Below are 20,354 nucleotides of genomic sequence, written 5' to 3'. Positions count from 1 at the left end.
TTTCACTCCATGGCTGGAGCTAGCAATAGCTTCCAACATGGGCGAAGAACAGATAAAGTGTCTGTTGTTTGGTAAATGAGTGTAACAGACAGTTTGGACTACAGCAAGGAAAGCGGTCTGGCTATCCCCAGACAGCCCCGAATGACTCATGGTGTGTCAACTGAAAGGCTGGAGGACACTCACAGGCAGAATGGTAATAGTGATGGAGGTGTCCGTAATATTTTCCTTCATTATCACCATTTCATCTTTTGCCACGTAGTCTTCATTTGCTGTGGCAGATGACTCCGTCATGGAAGGTCCGGTCCTGAAGTGAACAGCCACGTCCCCAACAAAGCCCTGCTCCCTGATAATTTTAAGCATGATGCTGTTTGGCCTTCCTGGGACAAAATAAAAATTAAGATTATTAGTCCAGGGAGCACGCATGTTAAGGTGTTACAAAAATACTTTTGTTAATGATGACAGATGTTAAGGAATGGGCTCATCTAAAAGACTAGATCTAAAGTGACTGAATACTGTAATAATTGGACACTCTACACAGACACACACTTTCTGAACCGCTTGTCCCATACGGGGTCACGAGGAGCCGGAGCTTAACCCGGCAACACAGGGCGTAAGGCCGGAGGGGGAGGGGACACACTCAGGACAGGACGCCAGTCCGTCGCAAGGCACCCCAAGCAGGACTTGAACCCCAGACCCATGGGAGAGCAGGACCTGGTCCAACCCACTACGCCATCGCGCCCCCCTTGGACACTCTAGAGCATCACAATCTTATTTTTAAAATACATTTTCCATGATCAAAAAAATTAAAATGAAAAAAACCTGGAAAAAAATTGTTGCAAGTTGGTAAAAAGCTGCATCATTTAAATATTGATTTAAGTAACCAACTCTCAATACATATTTTTCTGAAGATGGAGAATTTCAAGGAATTATTTTCTTCGAATAATATATTTAGTTACCCAGTCTTCCAATATCTGGTTTTTCACGTATCCTGCCTGCAATTATTAATGCCACTTATTACTAATTGGTTGTAATTGTTATGTATTCAGTCTGCCATATCCAGTCAAAGCCCACAACACGTAGTCCAGCAAAATAAATTTGAGACTGCTTTTGAAAACTCTGTCAAGCTGCTGTATGACAAAGACTTCGAAATGCACTGCATTGTGGGAACTCCGTGCCCACGCTCTCACTTGTATTCTGGGACTCTGTGGTCTGGTTTGTGTACTCATGTGTTTGTATTCTCTGTTTTGTTCGATTTTGCTTTTTTATTTATTAAAAATGTACTTTATAGACACTAGACCCTTCATAAAAGACATTTCTGCAAAAGCTCACCGTTGCAGTACAGACCCAGCAAATGTTAAAAAATAGCTACAAAATAACACTTTTAACAAATTTCTCCATTTATTTACAAGTTTGAGTAGAAGAAAAAAGTTGAGTAAATATTGTGAAATAATAAAATTTCTTCTTCTTACTACTTAATATATTCAGTATAGTAGAATAGTGAGGATGTTTCTTACATACATGCCTGTTTGCAACAACACCAGACGTGTTTCAAAAAAGCTTTGCAGATGTAATCAGATTTTAAAAAAAAATAATTAAAAAAAAAATTTATTTCTGAGATGGATGGATGGATGAATGTGCCATTTATTCATGTCCAACTCAGCGACCGCCAGCATAGTTTCAAAGGCAAGGGAGTAACAGAAGTGTTTTTTTTTTTTTTTTTCTGTGGCCAAACTGTAAAAAGTAAAGTCTGGTACCTGAGTTTGGTTCTGCAAAAAATAGTATGAAATGGTACAAGGAAATTCCTGATGTGTTACCTTCTGGCTCCTCTGTGAAAATGTGCAGGGATTCTGAGTGCCACCCAAACACGCCGTATGGGGAGCCGTTAGGTTGGATGACAATCAGTGCATGGACGTGCTGTGGGTTGATGGCAGCTCCTTTTGAGATGTTCTCTGCTCCCACTGTGGTGACATTTGTGAGGGTGATGGTCACCTTCTCTGCCAGCTCTGGAATTGTGTCAGCCAGCACTGTCAGCATTAGTGTAGCCATAGCTTGGCTCTCCCTGAAAGTCACCTGTGTCACACATACAAGGACACCAAGAAAACTTTACCCTAGTCATTAATGAGAAAATTAATCTTTCAGCATCTAATAAAATATAGAGAAGAATAGCTGTACACAAGTAATTTACAGTGTTTAAATGTAGTTTTATACCAGTACTGCAGTTGGGAAACTATAGTGGGTTCCCGACTTAAAACGTCAGACTAAAGAACTTTTAGCCATTACAAACTCATTTGAGAAGTACAGGTGGTCCCCGATTTACGATGGGGTTACATTCCACGAAACCCCATCATAAGTCGAAAATGCATTTAATAGACCTAACCTACCGAACATCATAGTCTAGCATACATGCGATGGCCATTACGGGCTTGCCGCCTTCATACTGGGCAATTATTTTGAGTTTCTCCTCAAGAGTAATTGCTCTTCTCTTCTTCTTCCCACCAGTAGTAGGAGACACAGATGGGCATTTCTGTGACATTATGGATGCACAAAACACAACCGCTTGACAGACTGGGAGAAGCGGATCGCTGCCACTGCCCAGTATCACACCACATATCTCTTGCCCGGGAAAAAAAAAAAAATCAAAATTCAAAGAAAAGTTGCTACTGAATGTCTATCGCCGGCTCACCATCGTAAAGCCGAAAAATCATAAGTCGAACCATCGTAAATCAGGGACACCCTGTATTTAGTATTTATTTTTTCCATACAGAAACCTATCATACCAGTTCGAACTGCATGCCAAAGCTTCACCTGATATGCTAACAGATATTGATCATGAACAGTAGGCCCTGCTCGTTTTTTAAAAGAACGGAGTAGGACATGGAGCTGGTGAAAAACCTATAGATGATCCTATGGCTTCTACAGTTACTGAATTTGAGACCATCAGTAAAGCTCACTTCTCAGTCATCCTGCACCTTCATATAATACCTCCGGCTCCAATTTGCTGTGGTTTTCTGCACTTCAATTCAAGACTTTATTGTCATTGTAATGCTGTGCAAAACACACACACACACACACACACACACACACACACACACACACTTTCAGAGCCACTTGTCCCATACGGGGTCACAGGGGAACCAGAGCCTACCCGGCAACACAGGGCGTAAGGGGAGGGGACACACCCAGGACAGGACGCCAGTCCGTCGCAAGGCACCCCAAGCGGGACTCGAACCCCAGACCCACCAGACAGCAGGACTGTGGTCCAACCCACTGCGCCACCACACCCCCTCTGCTGTGCAAAACAATAAAATTATATAATTCAAGGCTAGTAACATATAACATACATGTTTTATTTCTTATAATTGTGCTTTTATTTCTTCTTATTCTTATTTTATTGGGCAATAGTGAAAGGTAAACATTGGAGTAAAAAATGGGCTACCTAGAGCCACGGATAAGTACAAACACCTTGTTCTAGCTCTGCTTGTGATGTTTCATTGTGCTTTCTTATTTACAATGTCTCACAAACACCTCTGCCAGGGAATTCATAGTGCAAAGGCATGTGCATAAGCCACCCTAGAACACCAGAGGGAGGGGTTGGGAGGGAAGAGTCAGTCTGTCAGACTCTGTTCTCGCCCAAAAAGCCTCACTGTTGTCTCCTTTCCCACTAACTGTCAAAGGTGGAGACATTTATGTTAATTTATTCATTTAGCAGACGGTTTTCTCCAAAGCAACATTTAAGTTAGAGTAAGCACGACTGCATTTCACCAACATATAGAGAGATTCAGATGCACAGACTCAATTGTTGAAGCAATCACTTATAATAAAATAACATCTTTTTTCTTTCACCCTCATACATTATGTATATAGAGCTGCTGACGAGCCACTTACCTGCTTCATGTTACATTTGACTTAACTTTTTGAATAATAAACCAGCTTTGAAGCCCAATTAAGTTCATACATTTAGGAACCAGCTGTACTGAAACAATCTGAAGATTAAAGGAATGCCTTGCACAAGAAATACATTTAGAGTCTGTTCCACATTTTTGGCTGCAGATTGATTTCTTATCTTTACAACAACTGATGCTAAAAAATATAAAGCTCACCTCTCCATATGTGGGGAAAATATCATCTATACTTCCATTGGCAACCCAGTGCACTATCAGTCTCCCAAAAGTGCCTTTCATCCTCTCTATCCTAAGGGAGATGAGGTTATCCTCTTCTAGTTCATCAACTTCCATATAAAATGAGTTCTGAGGGAAAAAATACATCACAGTGACCTGATTTGTAAATGATAATAAAGGCAATTCTTCTTGTAATAATAACAACAACTACATTCTACTATGATGCGTGTTCTGATATATAATATAAAGCATGCCTGTGCAAAGCCTATTATTCCATGAGCATCATCATTGGACAGAATGACGATGGTCACTTGACCATTGAAGCCAATTTCTGCCCCTCCTTTAGGATTTTTAAGGATCACTTGGAAAGATTCCTTGTCCTCTGGGATATTGTCATCTATGATATTCACTGCAATTGTCAATTCACTGTCACCTGGCTGGAAATGCAGTTCGCCTGAACTGATAGAAGAAAAACAAAGTGAAAAACATGTAAGAACCAGAAGGAGAGTTCTTTGTTCAGGGAAGTGACTTTAGCAAGTGCATACTGTACCTTGGTATGAAGTCAGATTGGTTTGAGATGGATATCAGCTCATATATAGTGGACTCTGAGTCACCAGTGGCTATAAGCAGGCTCCTTGTTACATTGAGTTGTAGAACAGGAAAAAAGACGAATGTCTGGGCAGGAGGGGATTGCAGCACTATGGAGAACTGGTTGATCTCAGACTTCCATAAGAGCAAACTGGAGGTGTTGCTGCCAGCCAGCAGGAGATGAGCTTCAGACACAGATACCCAAATTAGAAACTTAATTATTATTACTTAATTACGTATTACTTAAAGCTGTCGTCTCATTGGCAGCTGTTGGCACTGAGCACATCAAATTTTTTATATGATGCCCTGAACCTAATCTGAAAAAGGAGTATCAGTTAATGCAACTGAACCTCAAATCCTGAGAAGGAAACTGGCATGTGTAATACAAGTGTAAATATGCAACAAATTTAGTTAGCATGTCCACTTCACTGTGGGCCACAATGATGGGAATAAAATTAGGCACTCACTGATCCCTGAGGGTGGAGTGAAACTGAGGGCAGACAACAACAGGCCTGGAAAGGGGATGGACTGGAAATGCTGGAAGAAGGGTTGCTGGGAGCCCCATACAAACACTTCGCATGTGGAACTGGGTCCAGCTGAAAAATACATCAGCGTACTGTATTCAACCAGCTACGTTACATACAAACAAGGGTGGGGTTGTGCAGGGAAATCTGTTCCATCTGACATCTGCAAATTACAAACCTTGTGGGTAACTATGGTTTTGACCTGGGCCTTCAAGAAACCACCAAATGCTCATTTTTGTAACTGGTTGGTATGTGAAGTTTTGGTCTCAATGAATTAGGCCCTGGTTCTAAATTTGCACATGTACAAAATTTTGTTCAATAAAAAGAAGTTACTGACATGGTCAGAGCACATCTCAACCAAATTGTGAATGTATTAACACTGCATATACAGTACACTGGCTCCTTATTACAAAAATTCAACAATGAATTTTTGAAGATACAGTGTGAGTGAAGGGGGCGTGGTAGTGCAGCGGCTTTGACCAGGGCCTGCTCTCTGGTGGATCCGGGGTTCGAGCCCTGCTTGGGGTGTCTTGCAGCGGACTGGCGTCCTGTCCTGGGTGTGTCCCCTCCCCCTCCAGCCTTGTGCCCTGTGTTGCTGGGTTAGGCTCCAACTTGCCGCGACCCCGCTCGGGACAAGCGGCTTCAGACAATTTGTGTGTGTGAGAGTGAGTAAGAACTGATTATAATTGCAATCATAAAGAAAATAAGGAGTATTGCACATATTATTGTAGGACTCAATCCAAAATCTAGAATGAGTAGGAGTTTCTAGAAACAACACATTTTCAAACATTGAAAATTGGTTTTCATTTTAAAATAGTTTGACAAAGTATTATTATAGCTACATCTGACAACCCTATGAATACATCAGGAAATATGTATTTATTACCTTTTGATTGTATTTTATTGATTGTATAGATAATTTAAAAAGTTGAAAGTTGCCAACAGAACAATGCACATGTTTAGGGGATGGATCGTTCAACAGATAGAAATACAGAGGTCGTACAGATTTCTTATTTATTTTACGAAAAATTAATTGTATTATCTTTTAATGACGTAAACAAAAAATAATGAAATAGATCATACACAGTATTTTTAAATTTACTAAAGCTTAATTTGAAATTTTTATGCAGATGTGCAGTAAAACTTGCAGTAGATTTAGAAACAAATCGAGTTACGCATTTCTTATTGAATCGTGTTCATAAGGTATGAAGCCCGTGTGTAGGTTGTACAATAACAACTTCAGAACATATCCATCCAAAAAACAATGAGCAAGTCATTATGGATTTAATTAAAAGGCTACCTTCTGTAACAATGAGTAGGAAGATATCAGCCCCAGTTTGAAAGCTCTCCACTTGTTTAGCTCTGCTGTTGATGGTAAGAGGTTGTGGATTCTGAAACTCTCCACTGCTCCACTGGTACAGAACACAGCTGTCATTCATTCTCCTTATGGCGAATGCCAGATACAAGGCATTCCCACGAGAGAACAAGGAAAAGCTCAGCACCTCCTGCAGATTCAGGGACTGATGAAGAACAAATCTGCTGCCATCCCAAACCAAAACCTGTGGAGGTATTTTAAATCTGTGAATACAAAGCCTAGATAGAACAGCATTGAATTCTGGATTTTCTTTAACCAAGAGTAGCCAGTTTTCTGCTTTATGTTGAACCATTTCAACATGAATTCCTTTCAAAGCTGCAAAAAGTTACAGGTCTTTCAAAGGCTTATCAGACATGGAAAAAAATAAATAGAATTACTATCCGGAAATGTTAATGTAGAGTTGTGGTACAGAAGCTGGTGCCTAATCTCAAATGTACTTGTGTGACAGATCCAATGCCAATGAGAAATTGGCAACTGACAACAAATCTCTAAAACTGTTGAGATTTTAACAAAGAACATTTAAATAAACATTATTTTAAAAAACTAATTTGCAATATTTAGGCCAGATGTAAATGATGGCCTTTTATTAGGTAGGCCTAAATTTGAATTCATTATGTAAAAGTGTAAATATGACACATTCTGCAGTAATCACTTGGGAAAAACTCAATGGTCATTCCACTTTGATGGCTTTTTTGTTACAGCAGCAGAACAGAATAGCATATTACTGATTCGGAACACAGGAAATACTGTGTCACTGATTAGACAGAAAAATAAATTGAACACAAAAATGGCATTTCATAAAGAGGATGCACAAACTCACCTGACTTGAGGCTATTAAATAATTTTTATTTTCCACTGAGAAGAATTTGACTTCATGACCTTGAACAACCAGTGTCTGCTCCTGCAAAAATCAAACAAAATAAATTGATTTCTATACTCCGCTGTTATCCTAGAAGACGATAACCTCAGTTGTTCGTTTTCTATTACTGGAGTGTGAAACTAACAGCATATTTCATTCAAGTGGACAGATTTTTAAAGAAAGTAAAAATCACCAGAGTAAGGTTCAAGTCTGGTTGCACGCTAAACAAGCTGGCATTCGCAGTGTTGGAGCCAGGGTAGCCCCCATAAGTGACAACCGCATAGGTCAGATTCTTCATGAAAAATCCCATACAGCGTCTTGGGTCTTGAATTCTGACAGACTGCAACAGGAACAAAACACAGAAGCCCAGGTGACTACATTTCATCTTTCACCATAAAAGCAAAATCTCATAGGAAAACCATGACATCCTCAAAATTAACATTAAATACTGGTAAAATAAGACCAAATTTCAGAACAGTCTACAATGATATATTTTACCTGCAGTGGTACAAAGACTCCTTGCCACCTATAGAGTGTGGCCAGGGTATGGGAGGGAGTGCCAGCAGAGGCCTTCCCCAGCCTCAGGACAAGAGGAACATTTTCATAGGGCAGGGCACACCAGCTGGAGGTGGGTTTCTCAGTGAAGCTCTGATACACAGCAAGAACTGGGATATCTCCCGCTGGAATTTAAAAGGCCATTACTGCTGTATGAAAAAATTCTACACATATATTTCCTATGAGGCCTTGAAAGAACCAAAGCAACCAACTCACTGGCAGTTGTTTGTAATGAGTAAAATACAAGGAAAGTGTCCAAAATGTACAAAGACCAAGTAGAGGGATTATTCTATCCAATAAATGTAGATAAATCCATCCTTTTAAGTTGAAATATATGACATTTTAAAGTCTGTGAAGTATTAACAAATACTTCATAAGGCTCTTACTGAGGCCAAAAGCAGTGTCTGACTGAGACTCCCACTCCACGCTGACTGCAGTCTCCAAGCCATTACTCCGAGACACAGTCAGAAACACAGCTTTGCTCTCTTCCTCAACAGCAATGGAGTCGGTCCTGAAAAATAAAGTAAACAGTGTGATGCCCTGGACAGACTGAGAAACAATGAAGACTGTTCCTTAGACATCAGTTATGGAGGAGAAGCTAAGGAGCTGTGACCAGAATTTGTTTGTAATTGTCTGAACCCATCTGAACACCCATCACTTATTACCTTCCTGAAAACCACTGTAGGCAGCAACTACACGTCTCCAGCTGCATTTAGTTCTGAAACATTTCAGTGGACGCTGAGGACATATCTATACATGTAACACTGACTGGCTTTGGTTGCTGCATATATATATATATATATATATTATATATATATATATATATATATATGACGGGTTAAGTAAAGTAAGGGTCCATAGTGCCATTGCTCAGATAAACTAAGATCAGATACAACTGCAAAGGCATTTGCCAAAAGGGAAGCAAGAGGGAGAAAACTGGCACTTTGAGTTTAATTCTTTAATTTTTTTGTCTATATTATGTGTGGGGGGTGTGGTGGCGTAGCGGGTATGGCCCGTGCCTGCTCTCTGGTGTGTCTGGGGTTCAAGTCCTGCTTGGGGTGCCTTGCAACGGACTGGCATCCCATCCTGGGTGTGTGCCCTCCCCCTTCAGCCCTATGTTGCCGGGTTAGGCTCTGGTTCACCATGACTCTGCTTGGGACAAGTGGTTTCAGACTGTGTGTGTGTGTGTGTGTGTGTGTGTATTATGTGTTAAGTGTGTATTGTACATGTTCACCTATAGAATTTCCACTATGGTAAATTTCTATATGCTCTGGTGACATGACAATAAAGTACTGAGCCTGAAACCAACCTGTTGTGGGTGGGGAAGATCCGAAAAAGGCCAAGGGGGGCCTGATTTTGCAATATAGTGATGGTTGTCTGTAAGGAATCCCCAAGCCTTGCCCCTCCCGTGGGATTGAACAGGGTCACTGTAAATGTCTCATTCATTTCTGGCTCTTCATCCAGCACAGCCCAGATCCTAAGTGTCTAAGCATAGTAAAATTCCATGATGAAATAATAAGCAATGCTAGCCTTTTCACTCTCATAGTCTCTGTGTATTTATTAAACTCATGAAAATGGAATAGAATATACCATAAAAGTTAAAGCAACTGAACTCATGTTTTTAAGTATGATGTACTTGTCTCCTTAGATAATTTCAGTTTACCTACCTTGAATCGTACTCCATCCTCAAGGACTACAAAACCCTGACCGGGCATCAGGTCACCAGCAGAGAGGGATCCATTAACATCGGTGATAAGAAACTGGACACTGACTGTGCCAAATATGCCCTGTGGGGGCTCACGGACGACATACAACATGGCCATGCTTTGGCCCAAGCCTAAGGAAGTGGGCTCCTCCAGAAGAAAATGCTGGCTATTATTGAAGGAGATTACACCATGGCCGTCATCATTGGTCAGGATAAGCACTGTGGCTGTGGGCACAGAGGTCAGCCATAGGTAACTGAAATTTGTTACAGTGAGATGAGATGAGAAACAAAAGCAGCCTCAAACACCCAAACAAGACGTACCTGTAGTGTTACGTCCAAGCTGCAGTCCAAATGAGGGATTGGCAAGAATAAGCTGGAACTTCTCATCACCCTCAGGTATGTTATCATCAAAGATCTGCACATCGATGAACTTGTGCCTCTCTCCACTAGCAAAATGGAGAATCTAAAAAAAATGTTCATCATTGTTAGTAGACTGTTTAAAGAAGTCTAATCCCAATGTGGATATCACATATGTGAATAAGGTGATGAAGTACAATCTATAAAATACACAAGCACAGGATGGCGGGCACAGATGGCTCACCGATGATGTGGCATTATAATCTAATCCAAGCTGTGCTTCCAAATTCTGGGCGTAGAAGAAGAGGGAGACATTCCCATATGTTCCACCATTTCTGTAAGCCACCAGTGTGAGCACTCCCTGTGTCTCATTGACTTCAAAACTTCACATTAATAGAAAATAGGAAGATTGGAGACAAAACAACAGGTCTAAATAACACAGAACCTTTTTGTAGTCATATGTTTATATGCTTTAGGGAAAAAACAGACTATCATAACATGTTTTGAAACATAACAAAATCAGGTTTTATTTCAGATGAGATTCTATCCATTTATCAGTTACCAGCATTATTTCTAAAAAGCAGACTTACTCTGTTATTTGCCACTCAATGATTCCTCTAACTCCATCGCTGGCACCAATGCATACTTCAGCAACCAATCCCCGTGTGTCTGTGACCCAACAGAGAATCTTAGTTCTGGTGTATTTGCAATGAGATGTTATCAGTTCATACGGAAAAATGTCATAAAACGTACATAAATGAAAGTGGATGACCGAGATGGATAAACTTAATCCTTACCAGTGATTTATAATTTAACAATTATATTGTTATAATATAACAAGTTTGTTACTAATTTGTAGAGATTTAAAAATCATACAATGTTGCTCTTCTCTCTACTGTTCAGATAAATACATAATCATGCTTTGATAAATGTACTTCATCTAAAGGTAATACTGGAAATGGAACACCGGACTGCAGTGTAGTATAACTATACCGGAAATACATCAGACCAAAACCTCTGTTATTACCTTTCAGGGTATACTGAATCACTTCTAGTGGTTACAGAAGCAGAGTTGCAGAAAAACAAAGGGATGTTCAAAGAAAGGATGGATTTGCTCAGGTTAGCAGATGTGAACAGCAGAGCACAGAAATCAGTTAAAGCAAAGAGTGCAGAAACATTTTAGCATGGCATTTGCAGAGCTGAGGAAAAGTACAGAATTAATCAATGACAGAAATAGCACAAATATTAGCTGAAAAGACATTATAAACACTATGAATATTTGATCAAATTACATTTGAAACAATTCATACCTAACGCACGAGCAGAGGCAAGGGCAGAGATTAGAACTGCTGATGTAATGTTTACAAGGAAACATTCTTGCAACTCTGGGATATCATCCTGGGAGGAAAAGAAAGTAATTATATCTTTTCTGTATATTTATAAAACATCAAAATATTTCATTAGTTTTTTTTTTCCTTTATAAAAACCATTGCCAAAGAACTCAAGTAAACTTCCAACACCTTTGTTTTGTAAATATTCTACGTACCACTCACGTACATACAGTGTATGCTGCAGAGAACAACTGCTATTTATGCTATTTAACATATACTGTGAAAGTACAATGGCCAGCTGTAATGACTGTACGACATCTGATTTTACACTCATCACTGTGGCCGTCTTACATCTAAGATGGTAATGGGGATGGCCACAGAGGTCTGTCCATCACGCATGAGCACAAATCCTGAGGCCGGGAGGAAGTCCTGGCCCGGCTCGGCCAACGCACTCTCTGTCAGGGTCAGGTCCCGTAGAGAGCCCTTCACTGATTCGTAAGTGATGTTCACCGACCCTGAAATAAAAGTGTACAGACATATTGACATGTGAAACAAGCTGCTGCTAATGCTAGGAGTCTTACCATTTTGAAACAGGTTATTTTCATTAACCACAAACTTTTTAGGGAAAGAAGTTTTCTTAAGCCACTTCAATTACATCACAGGCACTGAACCCACGTCCATGCAGGTTAATCAGACATGGTCATATTTTAGTACTGCACTTTCTTACACCTTCTCTTCCACACAGTCCATGCTGAACAGAAACGGACCTGATGCTCCTTGCTCCCGGTTGATGGAAATTCTCAGGGTGACGTTGCCCTCTTCAGTGAATATCCTTAGGGAGGATGGGGAGATGCTCAGAACTCCATAGGGTTCATCGCTTGCTTCCACTATCACCAGTGCTTCACTGCCCTGGGTGTCAAGAGCAGCATGGCCTGTTACTGTCACACCTGAGGGACAGAGAGAACATAGAGGCCCAGAGATTCATATGGAGAGACATCTACATTACATGGCCAATCGACCAGACTGAGAGGCACATGTGGGGATGGTTCATTAAAGAGGCTACATGCATCAAGGTTGGAGAATCCACTAGAAAATACTGTCTATAAAAGGGTGGACTCTGAAAGCTTGAAAGACAAGGTATTGTGTTTTGGACTTAAAGGCCTGTTCAACAAAGTGCTTGAATGACTGGATTAATGGAAAAGAGTTTGTGTTTTCCCGTCCTGGGTGTGTCCCCTCCCCCTCTGGCCTTACGCCCTGTGTTGCTGGGTAGGCTCCAGTTCCCCGCGACCCCGTATGGGACAAGCAGTTCAGAAAGTGTGTGTGTGTGTGAGTTTGTGTTTCTTGCCAAAAGACATTTCCTTTTATGATTCACTTTGATAGCAAATGCTGTGTTTGAGTTTTGTAAACATGAATTTTGAGAATGAAAGTAACTAGAAGTTGAGTCACTACTGCCCTATGCATCATTGCTCCTTAAATGTGACAGTCCAGGGTGTTCCACATTAATATAATGAATTTCCTGTACAATTGTTTGTTCTCAGAGCAGACAAAATTGCATTATATAATAAAATTGAAAAAAATGATAATTTTGTGTTGATAAGAAATTAATAAAACTTTACTAATACCTCTTGCAGCAGAGTACAATGTACAACAACATATGTACAAATACACATACAGACAAAGTGAAGACAAAGAAATAAGTACATATATACTTCAGGTAAATGAATACGTTAGGCAAATAAGTACATTTACATCTATTTAGCAGATACTTTTCTCCAAAGCGATTTCCAATGAACTCTATGTAATGTTATCAGCCCACACACCTTATTCACCAAGGTGACTTACACTGCTAGATACACTACTTACAATGGGTTACTCATTCATACATCAGTGGAACACACTCTCTCGGTCACTCACACAAAAGCACGTAAGCAAGCAAATGTGTTTACAGAAGGGCTGGCAGAGTGAAGTAAGGTTCTGCGAGGTGTAGTGAGGCAGCAGAGAGCAGCACAGCACTGCTCAGACAATAAAAGGTCGCTGACCTGGCAGCATGAGGACACACTATAAGGCAAACATTAAGATAAAGAGTACAAATTAAATCTGTATATCTCAGATTTCAGCTAATAACAATACCTTGAGTGCGAATGTTTGATAAGATAATTCTGTACTCTTCTCTGTCCTCTGGAGTTTGGTCATCCAGTAATTGCAGCACTAAGGTGTCATTCAAAGTTCCCTGAAGATTGGCAAAAAAGACAAAAACACAGTTCCAGGCATTAAGGTGAGCCTTAAAAACCTGAGAGATTATTCATATTAACATACTCTTTTAGCAGACAATCCAGTCTGACTTAGATAATTTCAGAACAAAAACAAGCACAAGCAGCCAAACAATTGTTTAATTACCCTAGTATAACAATAGTAATAGTATCCAAATAGCATAAAAATAGAACAAGCATAGGTAGCAAGGCAAAAAGCCTTTTTGCCTTGGTACAGCACAACTTACCTCTGAGAAGAAGAGCACCCCCGATGTGTTGGCAAAGGTCTGTGACACACGAGGGCCCTGGATCCTCCAGTCCACAGTGACATTTCCTTGCCCGGGGGGGGATCTCAGCACCAGCAGACGGAGGATTTCCCCTTCAAACACACATGGTGAAACCACAATGGGCCTCAATGATGTCCAAACGGAATGGCTGAGCTACTTCACTGTAGCAGGTGGGTTTTCTACCATAATGCAGGGTGCTACTGAGTGGTTTTACTTAGTCTTTATATTTTTAAAAATACATCAGATTTGTTTGTTAAAATTCATTGTCAGCTTTTCTATTGAAATATTTTCAGAAGTTTCAGGTTCATCAAAAGAAGCAACTTTAATTCATCTGTTATCAAAATATAACACGGCACAAAACACTACACAAAGCAGACATGAACACTTAGGCAAGTAGACTGGGATGTGTCAATACACAAGCAAAATAACAAGAGGTCCTTGTTTTGATATGGCGGGAATCACTGTAGGTTGTTTCCTCAAACAAACATACTGTATCTCATGTTTTAATGTTTTTTAAAAAGATTTTTTTTCATCAGTAACATTCAATAACAACAATAATTCAACAACACACGGGTCATAAAAAAATCATTAAAGTTGGCCTGGTTGGCAATCCATCGCCATTTCATGTGGAGAAAACACAGAGCCATGCAGAATCAACCACCTGAAGTGACCTGCTTCAAAAAACAAAACAAAAACTACCATCTTGAACAGAAAACTCCCCCTAAATGATAAACTCATAGCAAAAGTACACCACACCATGAGTGAATGTGCAACTGCAAACTAAGAGGTGGTAAGTTGTCATTTCCAGACAAGTGAGAGCATAACTGCAGTGTGAGCTGCTCTTTGGATCAGTGTTTCTATATCTGCGATGTCTTTTTGTACAATTAGTCACATAACCACCATGCAGTAACATGCTGCCTTCCGTATGTACCAACTGACAATAGCAAATTCTCTCTCAATTTGCAAGTTAATTTTTACTTCTTTGTATCTGCACTGTACAATCAGTAAATACTAATTTGAGCACTTTTTAAGCACTCAAGGATGTTTTAAGCAAGACGTCGTTTAACACCAGTTTTGACAGCAACTGTTAAGTATTTTACAGTTCTAATAATGTCATAGACTTTAAAAACTTCATTTAAAAAATATTTTCTTTTAAATAAAAAATATAGTTTATTTTGGGGTCAATGAACTCAGAGACATGACTCATTTTTTTATAGCAATATAACAAAAATGTATAGAAGTTAATATGAAAATAAAACCAACAAAATGAGCCTAAAGTTAATCATTTTTAGCATTTTGACAAGTCTTTTCAGGCCAGCACATACAGTTAGAAAGTGGCTTGATATCAGAGCAAAGTGACAAAGATTAAAAAGGTCACCTGTTAGTCTTAATAAGAACATTAAATTTTTTGTTAGTACGCTGAAAACTTGATGAGTTTTATAAAACATCAAAAACTTCCGTGTTCCTTGTTTAGGCACGAGAAACAATGTTTGTCAAGTGTGACCCTAATCTGTAGATTTGGACCATTCCCCTTATCCAAGTGTTGTGATGTTCCACCTTTTACTCCCCGTGCGCAACACCTACAGTACTATTCCAGTTGTGTTTTATGTGAATTCAGCAGCTCATTTATGGCTCCTGTTTAAGACCAGATTGTGGATTATCCCGGTAAACTTGGATCCACAATGGATGAACAGAAAATCAGCCACGCACTATCACTGAATCTTCATGTGCCACAACAAGAGCAAGATATATACAATACCGAGGCCAAGCATAACATTCAATGAAAAATATGCTTCTGAATGGCTTAAAAATATACAGATAAAAACAATTTTGGAAAACAGTAAAAGTGATCTACAAAAAAATAAAAACAAATATGCTTTATTATATTAAATATAAGGGGGGGGGGGAGCGTGGTGAAGCAGCAGGTTTGACCGGGTCCTGCTTGCTGCCGGGTCTGGGGTTCGAGTCCCGCTTGAGGTGCCTTGTGACGGACTGGCATTCCATCCTGGATGTGTCCCCTCCCCCTCCAGCCTTGCACCCTGTGTTGCCGGCTTAGGCTCTGGCTCACCACAACCCTGCTCAGGACAAGCGGCTTCAGCCAGTGTGTGTGTGTGTGTGTGTGTGTGTGTGTGTGTGTGTGAGAGATATTAAATATAATGTTATGGAAAATTTGAAATATTATAAGTAGGTATAATAAACTGTATTACACTTACATGTAAACAGTATATGTATGTATAGAATATGACTAAAGTGTTACAATTATACAAATCAAATATTAAAAATGTAACAAAAATATTAAACAAAAAACTTCACACAACATAATAAGTGTTTATACAGTCACAGCCAATAAGAGTCAGATGGATCAGTGAGACCATGAGTCAGAGGCTAGACAGAGTGGGTTAGAAGTAGAGATGGCGATGACGAGTAGGATATAAGTGAGCCACACGATCAGCAGACAAGGGCACCCACCTTCTTGAGCCATGACTGAACGTGAGGTAGTGTGGAAACCCACCAGGCCAGCTACATGGTCGTTGGCAAGGATCACAACAGAGACAGTATCGGAGCTAGGAAGAATGCGGCTGCCACCCTCAGTTTTCACCAGGCCTATCATGAAGGTCTCATTGTCTTCTGGTTCTGTGTCATCTCTAATAAAGATCTCTATGTTCTTTCTGAGGTCACCTTAGGACACAAATACACAGCAAAAAACAATGGAGACACAGGTTCACGATATCATGACCAGGCCTACGATGCTGATTTTAACAGACATACCTTCTGCAAAAATGAGAGTTTCCCCAGTTCCAATGAAATCTGCGTTGGGTGTGGCGGTGCCGCTGACAAACTTCCACTCCACTGTCACTTGGCCCAGGCTGCCCCCTCTTCTCTCAACAACCAAGAGCACAGACATGTGAGGTTCCTCCCTCACCTCCAGATACAGGCCATTATTCGTAGCATTTGGGCTGAGGCTGTAGAGCAGGAACACTCCAAATGCATCCCCATTCATTCCAATAGTAACTCTCGCTGTGGCTGGCTGTCCTATGGAGGGCTGGTTTCTCGGTACTGTGGTCAAGTTGACCAGGCTGACCCTAAAAATGTGGATCATGAAGCTCTCATCCATCTCTGGGAGAGAGTCTGTCAGGATTGTCACTGTGAGGTTGGCTACTGTTGACCCATCCATCATGGTGGCTGTCTGTGCAGTCACTGGCAGGTAATCACTCCCAGCAGTGGCACGGGAGCTGAGAAGAGAGGACGCAGCCGTGATGTTTCTGAGGTATGTGAAGACCTGGGAGGAGCTGGTCAGCTGGTTGGCACCAGTGGTCACCCAGTTGCAGGATATCATTCCTGAGACATTGGAAAAGGAAAAAGCTTGGCAGCTGGGCTCTCGTAGACAGAATGCTGCGCAGAAGTTTAAGGGATTGCTCTGTGCAGTGAGGTTAACTGGCTTGATGGTGGCAACAGAATGGACTGCCCTCACTGGGGGGTCATAGTAAATAAGGAGATTCCATCCTGCTTCCAAGGCAATGCCAACGACATCGATTTCCGATGTACTATACTGGATGTCTAAACGTCCAAAGTGTCCTCCACTGGAAATATAACAGGAACAAACAAATGTAAAATTACAAAAATGACAAAACACTTACAGAACTTCAGAACTCACAATATTCTTAAGAAAAACTGGAAAATTTAAATAAGTTTTTTGTATTCATTACAGAAGGCATGCTAGAATACGTATGTTTAATATCTATTTGTTGTTAATGTCTACATAGAAATATTTAAAAATACAATGGTCAGCAACACCGTGGTTCTTGAAAAACAAACCTTCTTCTCACTGTGATGTTTGCCATGTAGACTCCCTCAAGAGGTTCTTGAACTCGGTATGTAGATTGTTCGAAGAAAACAGTTCCATAAGGATTATCATTGGGGGGAACAATGATATTCACAACTCTTTGTGACCCAATGTTCCCTCCGTTTGTAGCAGCGGTCAGTTCCACAAGGATAACCTGAAAAACAAAAATACCACATGACTGTGCATTTAACACCAGACTATTTCACTAACATTTCTGACTTCGTAATAATAATAATAAAACTACTGGTTGTTATTTTTATTATGCAATAAGTTTTTTTTTAAATTTTAAGAGCATTCTCTTTATGAGCAGATCTTCTAGAATCGATTACATTTGTTTTGTGAGGGAGCTTATACACTTCAGACATGATATAACATGGACACTAGATTTCAACATATTTGTGTTATGTTAGTCTGTGTTATATTACACTTACCCATTCATATACCCATACACTTGTAACTTTGTAACAAATATCAAAGTTATGAATTTCAAAGATAAGAACACTTTCCACTTTATCTACTTTCAACAGCATTTTTTTCATCATGTTCTCTGTTATAGAGCCCAAATGACCTCCATTTCTGCAGCCAAATGCACTCATAGAACTGAGTAACCCCACATTTACATTTTTCAATTATTCTTTTTTCCAAAAGTGACATACATTTCGGAGAACAATACAAAACATGAATTACATCAACAGAAGGAGATATTTGGATGCAGACACATCACATTACATCACATCAGCTGGCGCAAAATAGCACTGTGGAGGTTGAGCTGGCGTGGGAAGCTTTGCAGAATAATTTCACCTAGCGTATTATTATGCTTTTTTGTCTCCAAACTTTGCGAGCATCTGGTCAAGTTATGCAAGTTACATGGCATTGAAGTTTACAAGGAGACATGAAGTATATTTACGGCAAAAGACTAATTCATTCTCAGAACACAATCCTTGACTGAATTGCAATTCACCCTCCTTCCCCAACCCCCACTGTTTCATTCTTGTACATCACCTCATGTGCTGTGCCAACATAGCACATGTTCACATGCGTAAAGCAGAAGACAGTATGTCTAACAGGAGTTGGAGGTTAGTAATTTTTCATTTTTAGTCATTTTAAGTAGGCCTAATTTTAATGTTGCTTAATTTTAAGGTAACAAAATAAACTGGCATCCTGTCTATGTTGTGTCCTGGGTCCCTCCAGATATTTCCTTATATTTTTTTCCTCACTCCTGAGGAACACTTTGACCTAATATCAATGGACTTTATGTGTGAGTCCCCACCTCTGCAATTTCTGGAACATCATCCGGTAAGACCTCCACCCTCAAGGTCTTTGTGGTTTCTCCAGGAGCAAATCTGACCTCCCCTGCCACAGGCTGGATATCACCCACAGCAGCCCTCCCATTGACAGTGGCCTGCCACTGGACAGACACATGACCTAGTGTCCCACCATTTCGTATTATGGGCAATTTGATCTCAGTGGAGTTAAAATCTGGCTCTTCTGTTGTGATGGATGTAACCTGGAAAACTGAGAAACGATAAAATAAACAATGATTAATGAAGAGAAGCACACGTTTGGTATTATGGCAACTTAAAAGTAAGACGAATGAAACCGTTTACTACAAATACTTCTGGAAGTTCTTTATAAAAATTACTTTGTATTCATCTGAAAAAAATCTATTAGCTGCTACTGAATATTTCAGTCTAAAAAATAATTATTTGCATAAATATAATTAATTAGGATATTGGGTTTGGATTTAATATAGAATAGCATTATTCTTGCCGCAGAATGCATCAATAGTGCACATATAAATCTGTGTACATACACATATAGATACAGGTATAACAGATGGATTTTCTTGCATACCAAAAGCCCCAAAAGGGTCATCAGAAGGCAAGATGGTGATGACAGCCTGTGTGAGCTGCCCAAGCTGAGCACCTCCAGTGGTCTGGTTGAGAAGCTCAATGCGGAAGGTCTCCTCCAGCTCAGGAACATGATCATCGATGATGTAGATTGGAACTGGTTTGCTGGTTTCTCCCTCGAGGAGAACAACATCGGAAGAAGCCACACTGTAATCCTCCCCTACACAGACAGAGTCACAATGAAAATGGATACAGAGCTTGCTAAAATGGACTAAAAAAGGCAGCCAAGAGGCTCAAAAAACAGACCAAAAACAATGGAGACTGACCAAGCAGTTAGAGGCATTCACCTGAAGAGGAGCATATGAGTTTGCTGCTTACCAACTGTTGCTGTCATTGGCACTGCCCGAAACTTGACGGACACATCAGCAAAGATTCCTCCAATCCGTGTGACGTTGATAATGGGACCAATGTAGTGCTCAGCCACGCTTACAGCTGGAGACGACAGTTGCAGGACTCCAAAAGCTGCATCACTGGCTTCAACTATGACCTCAGCTACTGTAATGTTCCTCCATCCAAGACGTGGTGAGCTAAAGACTGACAGAAAAACAGAAATAAAACTAACAAAAATAAGATATTCATCTGACATGGAAACTGAGTCAGATAAATCCAATTAACTTCCAGCATAGGTAGAATTTATAGGAAAATCAAAAAT

General features: G+C 40.2%; 1 protein-coding gene across 2 annotated transcripts in view; it reads right to left on the bottom strand.

Annotated features, from left to right (window-relative positions):
- Nucleotides 1-20,354, bottom strand: part of adgrv1 (adhesion G protein-coupled receptor V1) — a 128,231-nt gene that overhangs the window by 60,514 nt on the left and 47,363 nt on the right. For both annotated transcript variants that reach the window (XR_003798287.1, XM_018759297.2), the window contains 27 exons: nucleotides 20,021-20,236; nucleotides 19,647-19,862; nucleotides 19,063-19,307; nucleotides 17,765-17,946; nucleotides 16,718-17,529; nucleotides 16,418-16,627; nucleotides 13,910-14,040; nucleotides 13,543-13,642; nucleotides 12,180-12,359; nucleotides 11,764-11,927; nucleotides 11,392-11,479; nucleotides 10,672-10,750; nucleotides 10,326-10,464; nucleotides 10,046-10,187; nucleotides 9,687-9,949; nucleotides 9,329-9,504; nucleotides 8,406-8,530; nucleotides 7,963-8,144; nucleotides 7,658-7,804; nucleotides 7,426-7,506; nucleotides 6,531-6,789; nucleotides 5,174-5,302; nucleotides 4,669-4,891; nucleotides 4,373-4,577; nucleotides 4,101-4,247; nucleotides 1,815-2,070; nucleotides 184-377 (listed from right to left, as the gene is read on the bottom strand). Coding sequence is in view for 1 of the 2 variants with exons in the window: in XM_018759297.2 (XP_018614813.2) it covers nucleotides 184-377; nucleotides 1,815-2,070; nucleotides 4,101-4,247; nucleotides 4,373-4,577; nucleotides 4,669-4,891; nucleotides 5,174-5,302; nucleotides 6,531-6,789; nucleotides 7,426-7,506; nucleotides 7,658-7,804; nucleotides 7,963-8,144; nucleotides 8,406-8,530; nucleotides 9,329-9,504; nucleotides 9,687-9,949; nucleotides 10,046-10,187; nucleotides 10,326-10,464; nucleotides 10,672-10,750; nucleotides 11,392-11,479; nucleotides 11,764-11,927; nucleotides 12,180-12,359; nucleotides 13,543-13,642; nucleotides 13,910-14,040; nucleotides 16,418-16,627; nucleotides 16,718-17,529; nucleotides 17,765-17,946; nucleotides 19,063-19,307; nucleotides 19,647-19,862; nucleotides 20,021-20,236 (5,291 nt within the window). In the remaining variant the exon portion in view is untranslated. The remainder of the gene's footprint in view (nucleotides 1-183; nucleotides 378-1,814; nucleotides 2,071-4,100; nucleotides 4,248-4,372; nucleotides 4,578-4,668; nucleotides 4,892-5,173; nucleotides 5,303-6,530; nucleotides 6,790-7,425; nucleotides 7,507-7,657; nucleotides 7,805-7,962; nucleotides 8,145-8,405; nucleotides 8,531-9,328; nucleotides 9,505-9,686; nucleotides 9,950-10,045; nucleotides 10,188-10,325; nucleotides 10,465-10,671; nucleotides 10,751-11,391; nucleotides 11,480-11,763; nucleotides 11,928-12,179; nucleotides 12,360-13,542; nucleotides 13,643-13,909; nucleotides 14,041-16,417; nucleotides 16,628-16,717; nucleotides 17,530-17,764; nucleotides 17,947-19,062; nucleotides 19,308-19,646; nucleotides 19,863-20,020; nucleotides 20,237-20,354) is intronic.

The sequence above is a fragment of the Scleropages formosus genome, chromosome 17 (genome assembly GCF_900964775.1).
Source record: "Scleropages formosus chromosome 17, fSclFor1.1, whole genome shotgun sequence".
Lineage (NCBI taxonomy): Eukaryota > Metazoa > Chordata > Actinopteri > Osteoglossiformes > Osteoglossidae > Scleropages > Scleropages formosus.
This window is presented reverse-complemented; position numbering and strand designations above follow the sequence as displayed.